The sequence below is a fragment of the Argopecten irradians genome, chromosome 12, assembly GCF_041381155.1.
Source record: "Argopecten irradians isolate NY chromosome 12, Ai_NY, whole genome shotgun sequence".
NCBI classification, from domain to species: Eukaryota; Metazoa; Mollusca; class Bivalvia; order Pectinida; family Pectinidae; genus Argopecten; species Argopecten irradians.
In genome coordinates, this window is record NC_091145.1 from 7,640,203 (window position 1) to 7,660,371 (window position 20,169).

At 36.5% G+C, this 20,169-nt stretch overlaps 1 protein-coding gene across 2 annotated transcripts; it reads left to right on the plus strand.

Moving 5' to 3' along the window:
• Nucleotides 1-9,714: 9,714 nt before the first annotated feature.
• Nucleotides 9,715-19,842, plus strand: LOC138336797 (uncharacterized). Of its 2 annotated transcripts, none has more exons than XM_069286361.1 (13): nucleotides 9,715-9,832; nucleotides 10,262-10,318; nucleotides 11,549-11,650; nucleotides 12,078-12,146; nucleotides 12,500-12,547; nucleotides 12,923-13,277; nucleotides 13,531-13,710; nucleotides 14,456-14,757; nucleotides 15,642-16,150; nucleotides 16,695-16,757; nucleotides 18,321-18,377; nucleotides 18,964-19,080; nucleotides 19,394-19,842. In XM_069286361.1, the coding sequence occupies exons 3-13, from the start codon at nucleotides 11,619-11,621 to the stop codon at nucleotides 19,624-19,626; spliced, it is 1,965 nt and encodes a 654-aa protein (XP_069142462.1). In that variant the 5' UTR covers nucleotides 9,715-9,832; nucleotides 10,262-10,318; nucleotides 11,549-11,618; the 3' UTR covers nucleotides 19,627-19,842. The 2 variants fall into 2 exon arrangements, with proteins under 2 accessions (XP_069142462.1, XP_069142464.1); XM_069286363.1 differs by having other exon boundaries at nucleotides 19,406-19,842.
• Nucleotides 19,843-20,169: the final 327 nt, after the last annotated feature.

Here is a 20,169-nt window from a genome sequence, read left to right on the forward strand (position 1 = left end):
AAGAACTAGTAATTAGGTATGCAAATCAAAGGAGAGTATCCATCAGAATCGTTCATTGGATCTTTAGTGATATGTCGATCAGTATGTCGGTTTTAAGTGTTCCAAGAACAATGAGTGAAACAGGTCATTTCTATTCTAATTTAGCACAAATTGTATACTGGAATTGTTTGCTGTTTCTGCCTGAGAGATACGGGTTTGTGAATTTCAGTGTAAAATACAGAGAAGAATAAATCTATTAATTTTACATCTATTGCGAAACAAGTTATATTATATAACTTATACAAATCACTTTGATGGCCTCGATGTAAGCCCGCGATGGATGTGAGAGTGGAAGGAAAGTGACCGTAGAAAACCCACGTGATCAGACAGGTGACCCCTGACCTTTTCACATCCATGCCACATATCAACTCAGGTCGGCTAGATGAAATGCGAGTGGTCTAACCACTACAACCTACGACCCAAATGCAAAAAAAATAAAATAAAACAGATAAAAAATGGAATATGCAGTTTAGAAAAGCTATTCCGTGGAACAAATTGCTTTTGGACATCAGTATAATTATGCTTATTGCACTGTGAGCTGTCGTGAGGTCTACATATTCTCCAAATTCATGGAATAGTCGATACAATGACACATTTTCCTCCTGCTGAACACTGAGAGAGGTGTAACAGCTGGATCAGGTGGGGTGTGCTGTTTAGTGTCTTAATTAGCATGCTTCAGTAAGATAGCACTATAATGTGACCTGGCGGGATGTAATGTTCATTGTCTATGATAGCCGGTAAGATAGCACTATAATGTGACCTGGCGGGATGTAATGTTCATTGTCTATTATAGCCGGTAAGATAGCACTATAATGTGACCTGGCGGGGTGTAATGTGCATTGTCTATGATAGTCAGTAAGATAGCACTATAATGTGACCTGGCGGGGTGTAATGTTCATTGTCTATGATAGTCAGTAAGATAGCACTATAATGTGACCTGGCGGGGTGTAATGTTCATTGTCTATGATAGTCAGTAAGATAGCACTATAATGTGACCTGGCGGGATGTAATGTTCATTGTCTATGATAGCCGGTAAGATAGCACTATAATGTGACCTGGCGGGGTGTAATGTTCATTGTCTATGATAGTCAGTAAGATAGCACTATAATGTGACCTGGCGGGGTGTAATGTGCATTGTCTATGATAGTCAGTAAGATAGCACTATAATGTGACCTGGCGGGGTGTAATGTTCATTGTCTATGATAGTCAGTAAGATAGCACTATAATGTGACCTGGCGGGGTGTAATGTTCATTGTCTATGATAGTCAGTAAGATAGCACTATAATGTGACCTGGCGGGGTGTAATGTTCATTGTCTATGATAGCCGGTAAGATAGCACTATAATGTGACCTGGCGGGGTGTAATGTTCATTGTCTATTATAGCCGGTAAGATAGCACTATAATGTGACCTGGCGGGGTGTAATGTGCATTGTCTATGATAGTCAGTAAGATAGCACTATAATGTGACCTGGCGGGGTGTAATGTTCATTGTCTATGATAGCCGGTAAGATAGCACTATAATGTGACCTGGCGGGGTGTAATGTTCATTGTCTATGATAGCCGGTAAGATAGCACTATAATGTGACCTGGCAGGGTGTAATGTTCATTGTCTATGATAGCCGGTAAGATAGCACTATAATGTGACCTGGCGGGGTGTAATGTTCATTGTCTATGATAGTCAGTAAGATAGCACTATAATGTGACCTGGCGGGGTGTAATGTTCATTGTCTATGATAGTCAGTAAGATAGCACTATAATGTGACCTGGCGGGGTGTAATGTGCATTGTCTATGATAGTCGGTAAGATAGCACTATAATGTGACCTGGCGGGGTGTAATGTTCATTGTCTATGATAGTCAGTAAGATAGCACTATAATGTGACCTGGCGGGGTGTAATGTTCATTGTCTATGATAGTCAGTAAGATAGCACTATAATGTGACCTGGCGGGGTGTAATGTGCATTGTCTATGATAGCCGGTAAGATAGCACTATAATGTGACCTGGCGGGGTGTAATGTTCATTGTCTATGATAGCCGGTAAGATAGCACTATAATGTGACCTGGCGGGGTGTAATGTGCATTGTCTATGATAGTCAGTAAGATAGCACTATAATGTGACCTGGCGGGGTGTAATGTTCATTGTCTATGATAGCCGGTAAGATAGCACTATAATGTGACCTGGCGGGGTGTAATGTTCATTGTCTATGATAGCCGGTAAGATAGCACTATAATGTGACCTGGCAGGGTGTAATGTTCATTGTCTATGATAGCCGGTAAGATAGCACTATAATGTGACCTGGCGGGGTGTAATGTTCATTGTCTATGATAGCCGGTAAGATAGCACTATAATGTGACCTGGTGGGGTGTAATGTTCATTGTCTATGATAGTCGATAAGATAGCACTATAATGTGACCTGGCGTGGTGTAATGTGCATTGTCTATGATAGCCGGTAAGATAGCACTATAATGTGACCTGGCGGGGTGTAATGTGCATTGTCTATGATAGTCAGTAAGATAGCACTATAATGTGACCTGGCGGGGTGTAAATGTTCATTGTCTATGATAGTCAGTAAGATAGCACTATAATGTGACCTGGCGGGGTGTAATGTTCATTGTCTATGATAGTCAGTAAGATAGCACTATAATGTGACCTGGCGGGGTGTAATGTTCATTGTCTATGATAGCCGGTAAGATAGCACTATAATGTGACCTGGCGGGGTGTAATGTTCATTGTCTATTATAGCCGGTAAGATAGCACTATAATGTGACCTGGCGGGGTGTAATGTGCATTGTCTATGATAGTCAGTAAGATAGCACTATAATGTGACCTGGCGGGGTGTAATGTTCATTGTCTATGATAGTCAGTAAGATAGCACTATAATGTGACCTGGCGGGGTGTAATGTTCATTGTCTATGATAGCCGGTAAGATAGCACTATAATGTGACCTGGCAGGGTGTAATGTTCATTGTCTATGATAGCCGGTAAGATAGCACTATAATGTGACCTGGCGGGGTGTAATGTTCATTGTCTATGATAGCCGGTAAGATAGCACTATAATGTGACCTGGTGGGGTGTAATGTTCATTGTCTATGATAGTCGGTAAGATAGCACTATAATGTGACCTGGCGGGGTGTAATGTGCATTGTCTATGATAGCCGGTAAGATAGCACTATAATGTGACCTGGCGGGGTGTAATGTTCATTGTCTATGATAGTCAGTAAGATAGCACTATAATGTGACCTGGCGGGGTGTAATGTTCATTGTCTATGATAGTCAGTAAGATAGCACTATAATGTGACCTGGCGGGGTGTAATGTTCATTGTCTATGATAGCCGGTAAGATAGCACTATAATGTGACCTGGCGGGGTGTAATGTTCATTGTCTATTATAGCCGGTAAGATAGCACTATAATGTGACCTGGCGGGGGTGTAATGTGCATTGTCTATGATAGTCAGTAAGATAGCACTATAATGTGACCTGGCGGGGTGTAATGTTCATTGTCTATGATAGCCGGTAAGATAGCACTATAATGTGACCTGGCGGGGTGTAATGTTCATTGTCTATGATAGCCGGTAAGATAGCACTATAATGTGACCTGGCAGGGTGTAATGTTCATTGTCTATGATAGCCGGTAAGATAGCACTATAATGTGACCTGGCGGGGTGTAATGTTCATTGTCTATGATAGCCGGTAAGATAGCACTATAATGTGACCTGGTGGGGTGTAATGTTCATTGTCTATGATAGTCGATAAGATAGCACTATAATGTGACCTGGCGTGGTGTAATGTGCATTGTCTATGATAGCCGGTAAGATAGCACTATAATGTGACCTGGCGGGGTGTAATGTTCATTGTCTATGATAGCCGGTAAGATAGCACTATAATGTGACCTGGCGGGGTGTAATGTTCATTGTCTATGATAGTCAGTAAGATAGCACTATAATGTGACCTGGCGGGGTGTAATGTTCATTGTCTATGATAGTCAGTAAGATAGCACTATAATGTGACCTGGCGGGGTGTAATGTTCATTGTCTATGACAGTCAGTAAGATAGCACTATAATGTGACTTGGAGGGATGTAATGTTCATTGTCTATGACAGTCAGTAAGATAGCACTATAATGTGACTTGGAGGGATGTAATGTTCATTGTCTATGACAGTCAGTAAGATAGCACTATAATGTGACTTGGAGGGATGTAATGTTCATTGTCTATGACAGTCAGTAAGATAGCACTATAATGTGACCTGGCGGGATGTAATGTTCATTGTCTATGACAGTCAGTAAGATAGCACTATAATGTGACCTGGCGGGATGTAATGTTCATTGTCTATGATAGTCAGTAAGATAGCAATATTTCTACCACAATAGGCGGTGTTATTCAACGCTCAGGGTATGAAATTAACGATACAGCTGTTGATTAACAATTTGTTTATACCACACGTGGTATAAACTCTGTACGCATTCTGATTGGCTGTCACGATGAACTTTGACCGACTTACGTCGTTCTCAGTGTCGTGTCATCATTTGTCAACGTCATCAATAATCGAGTGAGGTCATGATATGCTGTGATCGCCGCTTGCCTCCAAAACTGCTGTTGGATAGCATACTTATCCTCGTCGTATTTCTATCGGCTAAAAGCGGATATAATTGTGGTAGAAACAGGTCACACGACTCGTGGTTGTTGGATATGGAATTTATTCCACACTCGAAAGTTATTTTTTAAAAGTTACAAAAGACACTCGCTAAAGCTCGTGTCTTTCGTGAAACTTTTATAAAATAACTCACTCGTGTGGAATAAATTCCATATCCAACAACGACTCGTTGTGAAACCTCTATATATTTGACAAAATTACATCTTGATAGATATTTAACAACACACTCAAGCAGTAATCACTTGTAATACATTCGTAAAATAAAATTGTTTACATATACATCTGTACATGTGTGGTGAGGGTAAAACAGGATAAATTTAAGTTGATATATACCTATATCCTCAGAATTGTGTTATACCAAGAAACTGCATATGAAATCATTATCCATTGATATTAAATAGCACCGTGACCTATAAAACAAACCAATGATCTTATAATTTTATGTTTTCAGCTCTGAAACACGTCATATCCGACGGACATGACGTCACGTTATCGGATAACGAGGTAAAACGTTTCATATATTAGTAGTATTTATAATTTCAATTTTTTTTTCACCTATGTCAATGTAAACATAGTTTTAAAATGAATTTTAATGTTTGAAAATGAAGAGGTTTTCTGTTGCTAAGAAGTTGTGAGTGAAACGTCATTTGTAATAAGATAGGTGATTATATCGAGTGCATTTAAAATCATAAAAAAACATATGTTTACATATATATTTGCACACTCAATTTCGCGCATTTAAAAACTTTAATGTTTCTTTTAGAATATGATCAATTTGCACAAAGAACACACTTTCTTTTTTAGAAATGTACCAAATGTTTCCGGTATGGAGGTTATAACCAAACCAGTTGACGTAAGAATGAACAGGTAAATATGTCAACACATAATACAGATTCCGATTTTCATATTTACATAATTATGTATACATTTTAATTAATACTCACAAATAAAAAAAAACCTTAATATTATCATATCATATTCTTCTGAATCATTTTCATTAAGCCATGTCTCTCCCTCTAGTTTTTATAATGATATCGTTTGTTTATGGATAATTAGTTGGTAAGTTTTGTGTGTGTTCTATGCAGTTACACTTGTTGCTAATGGAATAATAAGACTGTAGTCAGAAAAACTACATTTACGCCGCTGAATATGTCTACTTAATACATTAAAACAAGAAAAGAAGTAAATATATTTCATATCTTACATCCGTGAAACAATACATACACACAACACATATACTGAAGTCTTAAGTGTAGTACATTTTTAACCAAACTATTTGAAAACGATTTTCAAAACGTAATGTTTTTTATATATTTTGTGTTTTCGTTTCATATATTTCTTTACTTTCTGATGTTCAAAGACGTGACCCTTAGCTTATTTTGCTGAGTATATATCATATGACTGTGTGGTGATTTATGGGTTGATTTACCTCAGCCGAATGCTGGAATGGAAGACTACCTACTATATAGGCCATGGGCTAGGAGGGTCCCACATGCACCCCCCCCAAACCTCCGAACCAATATTTTTCTGAACCCTTATGACCCACTGATCACAAATCAAAATGTTAACATTGCATAAGTTGGGATGAACTTCCGGTTATGACGTCATCAAGATGGCCGTCATCTCGAATTTGACTAAAAATTGAAAAATAGTCATAACATTGACATTTTTCAACCGAAGTAGACAAATGAGGTATCAAAATGACCACAATTGATCAACAAATACATATCAGGACCAAAAAATCCAATATATATAGTGATTTCTACGCAGGAAATGAAAAAATCTGATTTTAACCTCAAAAATGGAGATTTTTCAGCAAATTTTTCATATTTGGCTTGACGCAGCAAAAATGTTTCCCAACAGCAAACTATTATTTCTAATAAGTTTTTTGACCACTTATCTATCAGTTTAAGCAACGAAAACAACAAAAACCAATGTTAACATCGTATAAAATCCGGTTATGACGTCATCAAAATGGCCACCATCTCGAAATTCACTGAAAAATGAAAAATAGTCATAACATTGACATTTTTCGACTGAAGTAGACAAATGAGGTATCAAAATGACCACAATAGAACAACAAATACATGTCAGGACCAAATAATCCAATATATGTAGTGATTTGAACGCAGGAAATGAAAAAATACGATTTTAAGCTCAAAAATGGTTATTTTTAGCATTTTTTTTTCATATTTGGCTTGACGCAGCAATATTGTTTCCCAACAACAAATTAATATTCGTAATCAGTTATTTGACCTCTTATCAATCAGTTAAATCTACAACAACAACAAAAATATATAGAAATGCAAAAGAGAATTGTTGTTATACCATCATTTGGTTTACAAAACATCACCGGATGCGGCATATGATTGTTATTTTTTCCAAACCACTGACACTACAGTTTCCTGGTGTCTCGGAATTTCCTGAATATAACACTGGCTATTGACGATTTATATCCTAACAAATTTGAATTTAAAGTTGGCTGAATATCTAAGTAGGACTTCAAAATAAATGTTCGAAATATTGTAGACTAGTAGCCTCTCAAACTGAATTATTACAGCAAAACGCCAACTAATAGCTATAGGGTATCAAATTAAAATTAGGCAAATACCATGACACTTTTCGAAACGTGTTGTGTCTTTTAGAATGAGCACATCCATTATTTACTTCCTGTGTCTAACGTTAGGAAATATAAGATGGTTACTACAGTGTCACATATTTCTTTCACTAGTTCTTAATGATAATCATTTTCGTTGTGCGTGCTTTCTCGCCAGAGTGTCGTCTTCGACCTCGATGACCTGATGTGACATTACATTTTCGGGTTACCATCGTGGTTCTAACTTGTCAACCGTCCATGATATAACATCAGAAACATCGGATTCAGGGATGTTGGAGTTCTTCCTCTTTCCTACCTAGTTTCACCTAGATTCACATATCGTATATGTTGTTCCAGACTTCCCCGGCATTATGGAAAAGACACCAGATCCACATTCTGCGGAGGGTTGGGTTGGTTCTCCTTAATTCGTATGAAGCACAATTCCTCATTCTTGTGAACCTCAGTAACCATAGGTGGCACAGGTGGATTCTTTGAGGTCATAGATGAGGTCTGCAGTGAAGTTTCACTCTTTGCCAAATCTGGAAAGCACTGTAGAGAACTTTTTACTTGAGAGTCTTCAATGTTCTCTTTACGCATACACCAGATGTGACACAACCAGCACCTTCAAGGGTGAATTGGGAAAAGTCAGACCAATGAAAAGCATTTAACATTTATGGCCTCATTAATGACCTCGATGATATCACCTGTGCCATTTATGGTTGCACGAGGGTCCACACGATTGATGAATAGTACTTCATACGAATTATGGAGCTATGCGCTAAGGAGAACTAATGAATGTGGATCTGGTGTAATTCCAATTATGCCGGAGAAGTCTGAAACAACATATATATGTACGATATGTTAGAATCTGAAAGAGATCCCACATCCCTGAACCTGTTGTTCCTGATATGAACTCTTGCCATGGATGGGTCATAAAAGATGACAGGCTAGAACAACACTGGCAATGTAGTGTCACATCAGCTCATCGACATCGAAGACGACGCTCTGACTTTCAACGAATTGGATACCGATATCTCGATTATTCTGATTCGGACTGCATGTGCCAGCTACCAGATATGCCGAGTCTCTTCAGTGGATAGTGCAGTGAGGCGAAAAAGCACGCACAATAATATTGGTTATCATTGAGAACCAGTGAAAGACATATGTGACACTGTAGTAACCATCCTACATTTTGTTATGCTATGCATAGAAAATAAACAATGAATCTGCACATTTTCAAAGACACAAACGTTTTGGAAACTGTTAATGATATTAACGGAAACACAAGCTTAGCTTAGGTTACATTTGTTACGCTATCATTAGGCGTTAATAATTATTTTTGAGGCGCTGCTTATCTACACAATTGAGGGTATAACAATAATTCTTTTTTGCATTCGTGTATATTTTTGTTGTTGTTGTTGTTTTTACTGATTGATAGGAGTTTAAATAACTGATTACGAGTAATAATTTGTTGTTGGGAAACATTTTTGCTGCGTCAAGCCAAGTATGAAAAATTTGCTGAAAAATCACCATTTTTGAGCTTAAAATCTTATTTTTTTCATTTCTTGCGTACAAATCACTACATATATTGATTATTTGGCCCTGATATGTATTTGTTGTTCTATTGTGGTCATTTTGATACCTCATTTGTCTACTTCAGTTGAAAAATATCAGTGTTATAACTATTTTGCATTTTTCAGTGAAATTCGAGATGGTGGCCATTTTGATGACGTCATAACCGGAATTTATACGATGTTAACATTGGTTTTTGTTGTTTTTGTTGCTTAAACTGATTGATAAGTGGTCAAAAAACTTATTAGAAATAATAGTTTGCGGTTGGGAAACATTTTTGCTGCGTCAAGCTAAATATGAAAAAATGCTGATGGCGGCAATCTTGATGACGTCATAACCGGAAGTTCATCCCAACTTATGCAATGTTAACATTTTGATTTGTGATCAGTGGGTCATAAGGGTTCAGAAAAATATTGGTTCGGAGGTTTTGGGGGGGTGCATGTGGGACCCTCCTAGCCCATGCTGGAATGGAAGACTACCTACTATAAGATCCCAGTACTTTAAAGCAGTTCACCGGGATAATGCATTTTAAATTGATTCCGAATCAAGATAGTACGGATACAGTGATTTATTGCAGTCGAAATGATTTTATCGATGGGGCTGTTGACCATAGTTTTCGTGCATCAATATACACTGTACCATAGCAAAATTTGAGTGCCTGGAATTCCGCTAAAAGTCACGAACATTTTTTGACCGATTTAGCAATGCCTGTATGTACATTTGTAAGTTGTACAAATAGAGGTGGCATGATTTAAAATTCGTAGTACAGAGGAACACACACAATTTGAACCCGGATGTAATATAATACTGTGTAGTTTCAAACAAAATGGAACCCAAGTCCACATATAGATTATTTATTTAGATATGTGATATGTATGGGTGGTACTGTTTACTTTCAGATCATCGACAGATGTGGATTTTAATACCAATTTTAGGGATTGTAGCAAAGTGACTTCTGATAAAAAGGATAGAAGGTAATTTTCATCTCGTACGCACGAGATTACTGTCTTGCCTATATTTAATATTTAAAGTAGTTCGTATTCTACTGATATCACGTATCCAGGAACATAGTGTTGATTTTATTTTTTTAAATTAGAACATTCTAATATGTAATTGTGATATTGGTATATTTGCTGTCCGTATACTAGTATTTTTTATTATTATTATTTTTAACTTTTTTTTATTCTGAGTTCTTTTTAAAATACATTTTGCATTTTAGTTAATTTGTCAAACAAAAATCTTACATATGCAAACTGATCAACAAATATGTTAATGGTTTGTTTTTTTGCAATATGATACTTAATTATTTAAGACATGGACAATATGGTTTCATACATCATAAACTTGTTGATTCGTTTAAACGTAAATATGTGATTGTTAACCATTTCTCTCTACTTTGTAAGACACAGCTATCCCTGCTTAGAAGTTATAGAAGAAGCCGATAGTGTCCGCTTGAGCAGGTAATATCATTCACGCCATTGACTTTTTATTGCTCGATATCTTCGGTGGCATGCTTCAGTGAAATAATACCCCAAAAATGGGATCTACTTTAATAACAAAAACACACCGCAGCCTCCCAAAACATACAGACGTTTACGCATCATAAAACGTTGCAGACATGAGAGGGCGTTCAAATGACCCTGATTGGTAATAAGACAAAACTGACCAAACCAATCCCTGACATTTAATGTTAATGTAAACAAACAATAATATCTACATTACCACTGAACAGTACCTATATGTTGCTTCTACGCCCAATGTATGATATTTTCCAGTATTTACATTGGCAGTTATGCTCAGGCGTACTAATACAACAATCAGAAGGTTAAAAAAATCAAGAAATGACTGGGTTTTACGTCAGTATGATAACTCACTGAAGAATATAACATATTCTAAAAAAATGATCAATATGGAAATATATTCTGATTAAAATATTTGAAATCGATTAAAATGTTGTACTTATCGTTGTATATCCCATTTTATCAATGGGACTATTGTTATTGTTTAGTCGGTTGAACGTGGCAACATACCGGAAGTTGCAAGAACTCTTTCCCGCCAAATAATTGGCTGTTCCATCAAATGATATTTTCCACTATACAAACGTTGAACTTTTATTTTTATACTTTATTTTTCATCTTTTTTTTTCTTTTTATAACGGGAATGACTATATAAATGGAAATATAAGCATTGGTTGTCATATTTTTGACATGCATTGGTGTGTAACACATTGGGTGTTCTAGCATAGGGGCAACCATGTAATCTCGGACACTTTTAGGGACAATTTTCAACTAACCATTCGCGATCGTTGCGATCATTTAGTTCAACGTGAACAAACAAGCTCGCTAACGTTGCTATTTTGGGATACATTTGCAGCGTAGATTTTCATTGGTTGGTCGGTACAGTGTGTAATAAATAAACCAAAAGACGGAAACCTGAAGAATATAAAACCGGACAGTCGGCACAAAAACTCGGACACCAATTAACTTTTTAAAAAATCTATCATGGTGCGCTAACGAAGTGTTTTTGTACCTAAAATATAGGAGATTCATTCTTTAAATATCAAATTATAGGTCACAGTGACCTGACTTAGGTTTGGTATGCGGCACACTGTTAAAACAATGGCTACATGTAAATTAAGATCATTTCAGGATTCTCTGTGTTCAGTAATAAAAGGTGTTTTTTTATTTTAGAAGCTCAACACGGGTCTCATTTAATGAAGACTATTTGGACATCGATAACGAACATCCGGGAAATGAATATATGGAAGAGGCACTGGTGGAAACTGACGAAGAGTAAGATCTTCAGACATGCAGTCAGAATTCTGATAAGTGCATTAACATGCACTAAGCGCATGTATTAAAGCTGGTGTTACATGTTAAAACATTTGAATTAAGATATAAAAATGACAAATGGTTTGCAGTATATCGGCTATCGTTTCTAAGGAAATTTGCTAATTTTATTTTGGGGCACCTGTAGTTACTAGTGTTATGAGTAGTCTCGTCAAACCGGTGGTTTTGATTTCATCACTCAACGCGTACATGTACAACACAATAAAAGCATGATAACTCAACTCAAATTAAATACTGCAGTCGCATAACAACGTGTCACCGACGAATTAAATATCGTCAGTACTTATCAGCTATATCTCAAAATATACAGGATATATATATATAAGTTTTATAATGTATGTACATCTTTCCGTCTAATTTTGTTATACAGGCCGTCCTATAGTTCAGAAGATGATATTTTTGTTTGCGACTCGGATTATGAGGACGACTTTGATACAAGGTAAAACCGTTGTTTGTATGTTCAAACGAATTAATGTAATTCAAAGGATTTCCGGATGGTAAATAAGCTTACGATACTTGATGTGATACCGCTGTTACTTGCAGCTTCACTCCAATTGAAACTTCGAAAGAAAAGTTTTTGTTAATATCTACTAAGATCATTATAGTTGTGTGATGTAATATTTTAAATTGTGTAAGGTTGGTTGGAAATCAATGTTAAAAACATAAACACAACGTTTTGATTTAGCGTTCTTGTTGGTGTTCGTGCGTTATTTGTTTTCGATTTTACAGATTATTTTCTGATCTGAATGTATTTAACTGTATATAAACTTAATAATATGTTGTAAATTGTAGCTCAGAATCTGAAGATAAAGACACAAACGTTGGCAGTTGTGCTGAGAGGTTGGTATCATATATAATATATAATGTGTCTCCATAGAGAAATGTGTTGGAAATATATAAAGCGGTTACATAATGGAAATAGCGATTAAAGTTGTAGACAATCAAAATAATATCAAATATGAAAAAATAATTGAAAATGAGATGACAGACATAAAAAACCCTTTTCCCATTTCCACATCCTAAGTAGAACTATTATACAGTTTATGAAGTAGAAGTATGCAGTATGTACCCATTCCATAATAATGATATCTGACTACAACACCAGTCATTGATTAATATAGATACCTGTCTATTCCGGTCGAAACTAGCTATACCGGCCAAATATCATTGTTCCAATGGCATCCGATTTAGACAGGTTACACTCTATATGTTCAGGTTTTCAACGATTAAAGAAGACTTAGAGAACGGGATATGCATCGAATATCCGGAAAACCAAAGACTCAAAGTTCAGTACGTATCCCGTTCTTTGGATGTTTTAATGAGAAACTCTCAGTTGTTACCACTAAAAGAGTCACTGAATGGTTCCAGACTGGTAACTGATATGTACGGAATATACCGTGCGTCACCAGAGGAAAACGGAGAAAGTGTACCTTTACCGCTCGTAAACTGTTGTTCTGGAGACGTGCGAATCTTTGTCACTATCAGAGCGAACTGTTCTCAACACGTCAATGTCTTTGCTCATCTCAGGAGAAATACAGGCAGCTGGGTTAAAGTACCGGCTACACTGCAGGTAAGAAAAATATGATGTTATAACATCAGGTTATTTTTAAAAGCTGTCAAAAGCTGAAAGAAATCAAAAGGACGTATTAAAATTGTGTATGAAATCAAATTTAAGCAATGTTCAATTGAAATCCCAATTATAAATATTTTCATATATAAAATGCAAGAAGGGCTATACATGTTTCAAAAGAAAAGCTATGCGAATATAAGGTTACTGCTAACACATATATCTTTACAGTATCATAATTACGTATATTACGCAGGATGGCGTAGCTGAATTCGAAGGAGGAGCATTTGACATTCTCTTTTTGACTTCGGAACCAATCAGTGAAACATTCATACTTGATCCACTGGGGAAGGAATATATCTGTGAGCACGACAAAAACATCAAAATGATCTTTCCACAAAACTGTGTCCAGCAAAGAGAAACATTAACAGTTCAAGTAAGTATTTTTACAAACGATTACCACTTTTTATAGACTCTCAGTACAATATTAAAGTTTGGATTGCATTTTGGTTATATCACCAGTTCCCAGAAGCTGATTTTCATATATCATATATCAATAAGACATATATGCCCTGTCCTCAATTGAAACTTTGAACAAACTGGATTCTAGGATACGGACAAGGGGTTATACAAATATTTTATCGCGCGGACATATACTGGTCAGCGACCAGTTCCCGCCAAGTACTCATTCTCGCCATCGCACGTGTATATGTATGAATGCTTACGCATTTTCAAGCAATGTTTATAGGAAACCTGCATGGTATCGTCTTCTTCCAGAAGATAACTTTATTTAGGACAATTCACGTGTAACCATACAAATTCAATGGGATGGCGATATTGGGGGAAGGGTGATAATTGGTTGCCTGCCAGTGATCAATGAACCATATACATGTGTTAAATAAACGAGATGTTTTGGGCCATACTGCTGAATCAATCGGCTAATTTTTGGGCTCTTGAATTGTAATGTATATGAGTACGAGCGTTTTTGGAGAAAATGCTAAATTAGTATTGCAGTTTTAAGCGCCCGATGAAATCATTCTGTCAAAGTCACAACCCCATCCGGTAATAGACTGACAACAGGCGAATTGATCGCATCCCTCCTTAAGCTGACCACTAAGCAGGATGAAACTTTAATAGAACATTAAAAACATGATATAATCAAGAATAATTTATTTTCATAGATCATCCCCCTTTCAAACAATGGACCTGTCTACATGGATAAGGAACCTTGCATAATAGGTGCCACCAAATCCGTACATGTCAAACACAGGAAGGGGATATTCAGAAAGCCGATTGAGATGGAACTCGATCTGTATCTGTTTGACGACTCCCTCACCCCAGACCTTACAAGATACAGTTTTATTGATGTACATGCCGTTAATAAACAGACCAGGGAGATAGCGATGTACGAACTAACTTCCCAGAATTATAAAACTAATAGTAAAGGATTCACTCTACACATGGAAGTCAACGATTTTGACAGGTATTCTTGACCAAGTTTTAATATAATGATACCACGTAAACTGTGCTCTATATTGGCTAAAATTTTGTTGATTATTAAAACAAGCTTCATTCAATGAATAAGACTTCAGAAATGGGACAGTAGTTAAAGGGTTTCTCGTAGATGGGATCGCTCATCCACAAGCAACGACAGGTTGGCAAAAGCAATATACAAATGTATTGGCAACAGGAAGGAATACTACTGTCTCTTAGGGAGAGAACTTATATAAGCTATGCCTATTGTTCGATCATTTTTCAAATATTTTTGAAGTAAAATTTGTTGAAATTGAAACAGTAAATAATAGAAAAAAAGATAATAAATGTCGTCACCTTTTACGATCATAGGCAAACGGCTATGGTTATAAGTACAATTTGATGACGTTATCATTATATCGCCGCCTTAAATTTTCCCTGCTATTTGTTTTAAAAAGTAGCTACTTATTCTTAATAAACAATATTTTTTATACGTACAATGTTTTAAAGGTCTGCAGGACACCATATTTACATTAAAAAACGGTTTCCATCTTGTCTCAAATATATCTTTTTTAGTTGTGAGTATTTTCTTCTTGTTTTTATAAAGATAATAATTCGGCCATGAATTAATTTAAAATATAGCCTTCAATGGACCTTAAACTAAAACAAACAAACAAGGTGAAATGTGTACGTCTTACATGTAGATAAGAACTGCTGGCATATCTCTTATCAATGTTTTAAGGCGTCAGCTCATATTGCAAGGATACAAGTACTGGATAGTAAACACATTACAGTAGAAAAAGTCTTTTAATATATGTCTACATAAAATGTTGCCTGGTATAAGCAAAGTAATTACATTTGTATCACGTTGTATTGTTTTCCTGTTCTCAACAGTCACAGTGTCCAGCTTGCACAACACAGGAAACTAATCACAGAGACCGGAAAACTGCGAGCTAGAATGGCGCATGATGAAATTTTTCATTGTCATATTCTGGTGTTTATAACAAAATGTAAACATGATTATCAAGGGGAAAGCCTTCGTATCGAATGCGTTGAACAGAAACAGGTACAAGACACCATAGATAAGCTAAAGAATATCGATTTGGGGTTCGTTGAGCTCAGAAAGTGTCGTTCGCCACCACTCTTCATTGAAGACGGTGAACGGATACGCATCAGTTTAAGAGGAGGTATCAAGCTTCCAGTTGGATTCAGGAAAGACCAGATGGTTATCACTTTCCTCCGTGAAGGATTACACAAGCACATCGTGTTTCCAGTGGAGACTCACTTTGGAAATAGACCAACCAGTTTAGGATACATAGACTTCAACCGCCTTGACGGCAAAAAAGAGTTACTTTACGAAACATTTTTTGATGTCGATATTTCTGTCAAAAAGATGACATTTGGTAAGTAACCTGGGGTTAATATTTCTTTTACTCGCTTTCTTATTTTTCAAAGAAATGATACCAGTTTCAATTCCTCTATATGTCAGGGTTTCTGTGTAAGGTTAAATAAAACATTTTGATAAATATTTTGATTACATCTTTTTCAATAATCGGCTTAATATATATGTTATCGTCTAATCATGTAAACCACGTCCTGTCAAAAGCTAGGGTCAGTAAATATCTCCAGTAATATATTCTGTGTGCAATGCATGGTGGATGTAAATATCTGTATACGTGTATTTACGGATGTTGCTGTATTTTTCTGTTGTGCGGCCTTACAATAATAAAACGTTTGCTCTTCTTATAGTGCTATCTCACTGAAGCATGCAACTATAGATACCACACAAACACACTCTAGCAAGTCACATTACACTGATACCAGTAGTCAAAGCAAGCCCTTATATGCTGAGCGCTAGGCAGTACACTACTATTGTGATTTCGTTTTTAAGCCAAGACCAGCTTCTATTAACTCTAGACCTTTAAGACTAGTATTATTATATTGTAGATGCCAGTCTGTTGCCATCTCTGACATCATCAAGACTAGGGTCTCGCGCAAGTTCAGCTGCAGGTAAGATTTATCTTTATACTTGTTATTTAATCATTAGGATACACCTTTGCATTGTTTTACTGTAATCAAATGTGGAGGCGTTTGTATAATTCAGACAGTGTATATTTCTGTTTTTGAAGGCGAGTAGCACCATCTTGAATTGTTGATATACGGGAGTTGTCTCCCATTGTCCAATAAAAATCTAATGTGGGGTTCGGAACCGCTTTATACTTTCACATTACATTATTTACATGAGAGATACCGTAGTTATTTTAATTTTACTTTTTATATTTTATCTTACGTATATCTTACTGATCTAAACTTTTATAACATTGCATCACATCTTTTTAAATCAATGTTAATATAAACTTTACAATTTGAGAACTAGCTCTATTTTTAACGACATATATATTGTCATCTTTGATATTTTAGCCAAATGGAACATTACATTTATATTTTTATTCCATCAAAAGTGAAAATGTAAAACTATATCAATACCCCATGTAAAAGGGTTGTTGAGATATAAGTCCTGTACTATCTTTCCTTGCTCAGATTGATTTGTGATTCTCTGAATTTGGTAAGTTTTGGTTTATTAAATAAATGTCGTATTAATTAGCCAGGGTCATTTGCGGACGGTCTCCCATGTATGCGGTATGTTGCGTGTATAAAGTGCGTGGTGGCTCGGGAGACTGCGGTATGCGTGTTGTGCCTTCTTGTATAGTGGAACTATTGTCCCTTTTAAAGCGATATCCCATTGACGCATACCACTGACGACAACTACATGTAGCAAGCACAGCTCACTCCGTCACATTATACTGAACGCTAGGCAGGATCAGAAACAACAACTGAACGTGTTGAGTATCATTATCAGTATCATAAGGTATTTTGGAGACTAGTCTTTCCCTGCCTTGGGGAATTAACTACGAAATCACAACCCGGGGGTAAATCATGAAAGTCCAACTCCAGGGTTGTCACCTCCTCAAAGGTCGATCATGAAAGTCCAACTCCACGGTTGTCACCTCCTCAAAGGTCGAGCGTGAATATTTTGTCGTGTCGTGATAATAGGTCTGTCAACAGAAAATACTATTTTAATTTATTGAAGTCTTCCACAATGCACGCCGCACGAATTGATAACATCGCGTAATTGTTTTGTTCTTACTTCCGATTCAAAAAGTTAGCGCGCAATCTGTCATACCCTAAACCATAATTGAATGGCGGGAGACTAAAATGCTTATTTTTTTGTGTGATATAAAACTTTCGGTTGTACTTCCTCTTATTACGTCTTTGTATATTACAGAGTTAGCTCCCTTGTGGGTAGGTATCAATTGTTACGTCATTATTTTGTGAGCGCAATTCCCGTCGTTTTCTCCGAAAAGTATGACGTTACGCTCGCATTCACATGACGTCACAATCAATATCTACCCGCAAGGGCAGACAACCCTGTAATATGCAAATACAGAATTTAGACATTTTAACGACTTAAATTTTTGCCTTTACCTGATATAAATATTCAACACTTAGTTGGCAATAGACTTTCAAACATAAGTAATATCTGTATTTGTAATTACTCTGTTTACATTCCAGGTGGTCCATATATTGCGTCAAGTAGAGCATCGACCTACTCCGATGGCTCCGTACGAAGTAAGTGTTGTAATGATTGACTTATGTACCGTATAAACGTAATACATTAGATAGGGTAAATCACATGAAAAGATAGAGTTCTCTTCAATAACTGAAAGCCCTTTTCGCATCAGCAAGGTTGTCTTCCTGATATATGTTGAAATCCGGCCAACATCACCCATAACACATCTAGCATATTCATAAAAGGTGACTGATTTATTCATTCACCTACACAACTGTTCTTCTAATGTCTTTCTTGACAAGATTCATCTATCTTGTGCATTGGATTGTTAAAAGATCGTGTTTTTTGTGAATACAGTTGGGTTTGGAGTTACTTTGTTAAATGTTCTATTAACAGCCATGGTTGGTTATTTAAGGACGTGCGGTAGTAAGTGGAGAAAAATCTGGTACCCAAAGAACAATCATCGTTATACGTTCAATGGCTGGCAACTGACTCTTAAATCCGACGATATTTGTCAGTGAAGCGATGGCTTGATTTTTGATAATTTACGTGTACAATCCCGTTGATCATGTAATCATATGAAATTGTTGACGAGTCTTACCGTGTTTACTAAAATACTGCCTTCCGTTTTCATTTTTTTCTAAGCTCCCTCTCCAGACGACCAGCAATACATGGTACCAAACATCATGGATAAAGTAATCTGTACTGTGGCTAATATGTTGCCACCTACAGATTGGAAGTTTGTCTTGAGATCAATAATTGGTATGTAACTAGTGTTATTTAGCCATGGAACAATTTTCATTTACTTTGATATACTAGTAGATTACATGCATACAGACTAATTAAATGACGTTTTCCTGCGTCTGTCTTCAAAATCGATTATGTCTTTTCAGAATAGCTTGTGACAACTTGCTCGACCGTAATTACTGCTTGTTACAATACTAACTTGTGATATATTTGATCTGATGACCTTAGATTGAAATTCTTATTTGTGATAAGAGAATCAGAGAGGAAAATGATTGAATATTAGAGAGACTTGGATATTTAAATATGAAATGTTATTGCCTCCATGAAGGTTTGCTTGCAGGTGACAGTTGTGTAGCTGCAGATACTATGATATCCCAAGCTGAGTTTAACAGTAGAGGGGACCTGAAGGAAACCATCTACCAATCACTGAAATCCTGGACACACAAGACCAATCTTAAAACCCGAAAACAAATATTTGATGCTATTATCCAAGGACTTAAGAACGAGAACTACATTGCAATTGCGTCTGAATTGAACACAACCTTTGAAAATGACGTTTAGATACATGTACGTTTAAGTCACATTACGGCGTGTGAACATGTAAAAGAACACATAAAATTGACGGTATATGTACCGGTATTCAAAACCACACCGGCTTTTAATTGGCTAAAAACTCTTGATCCTATAGGGGATACATTCACTTGGTTAAATGATTTATTTATTGTCCTATTTATAGTTTTTATTCCGTGAAGCACTTTATCGGACATGGTTGAGAAAAATACTTTCTTTATGTTCCTGATTAAGTGCCAACTGGAAGCAGTGTCATAGGATATATTTACATAATGTGGTCAAAGTATATACGAGGGATGTTCCGAAATTAATGTTACTTGCGCAATATCTCGTGGAAATCGTGCTAAATGGGCTTAACACTACCTCGTGCCGATAGCGTGATATCTGAAGCGTGATATAGGTAAATATCTCGCTCACAATTACATTGACCTTGGTGCTGTGTACATTGTTTTGTAGCGCACTCGTTACACTCTATACACATATGGTTGGCAAGAGAGCTGAAAACGTAATTGAAATTAGGGCCTATATCAAAGG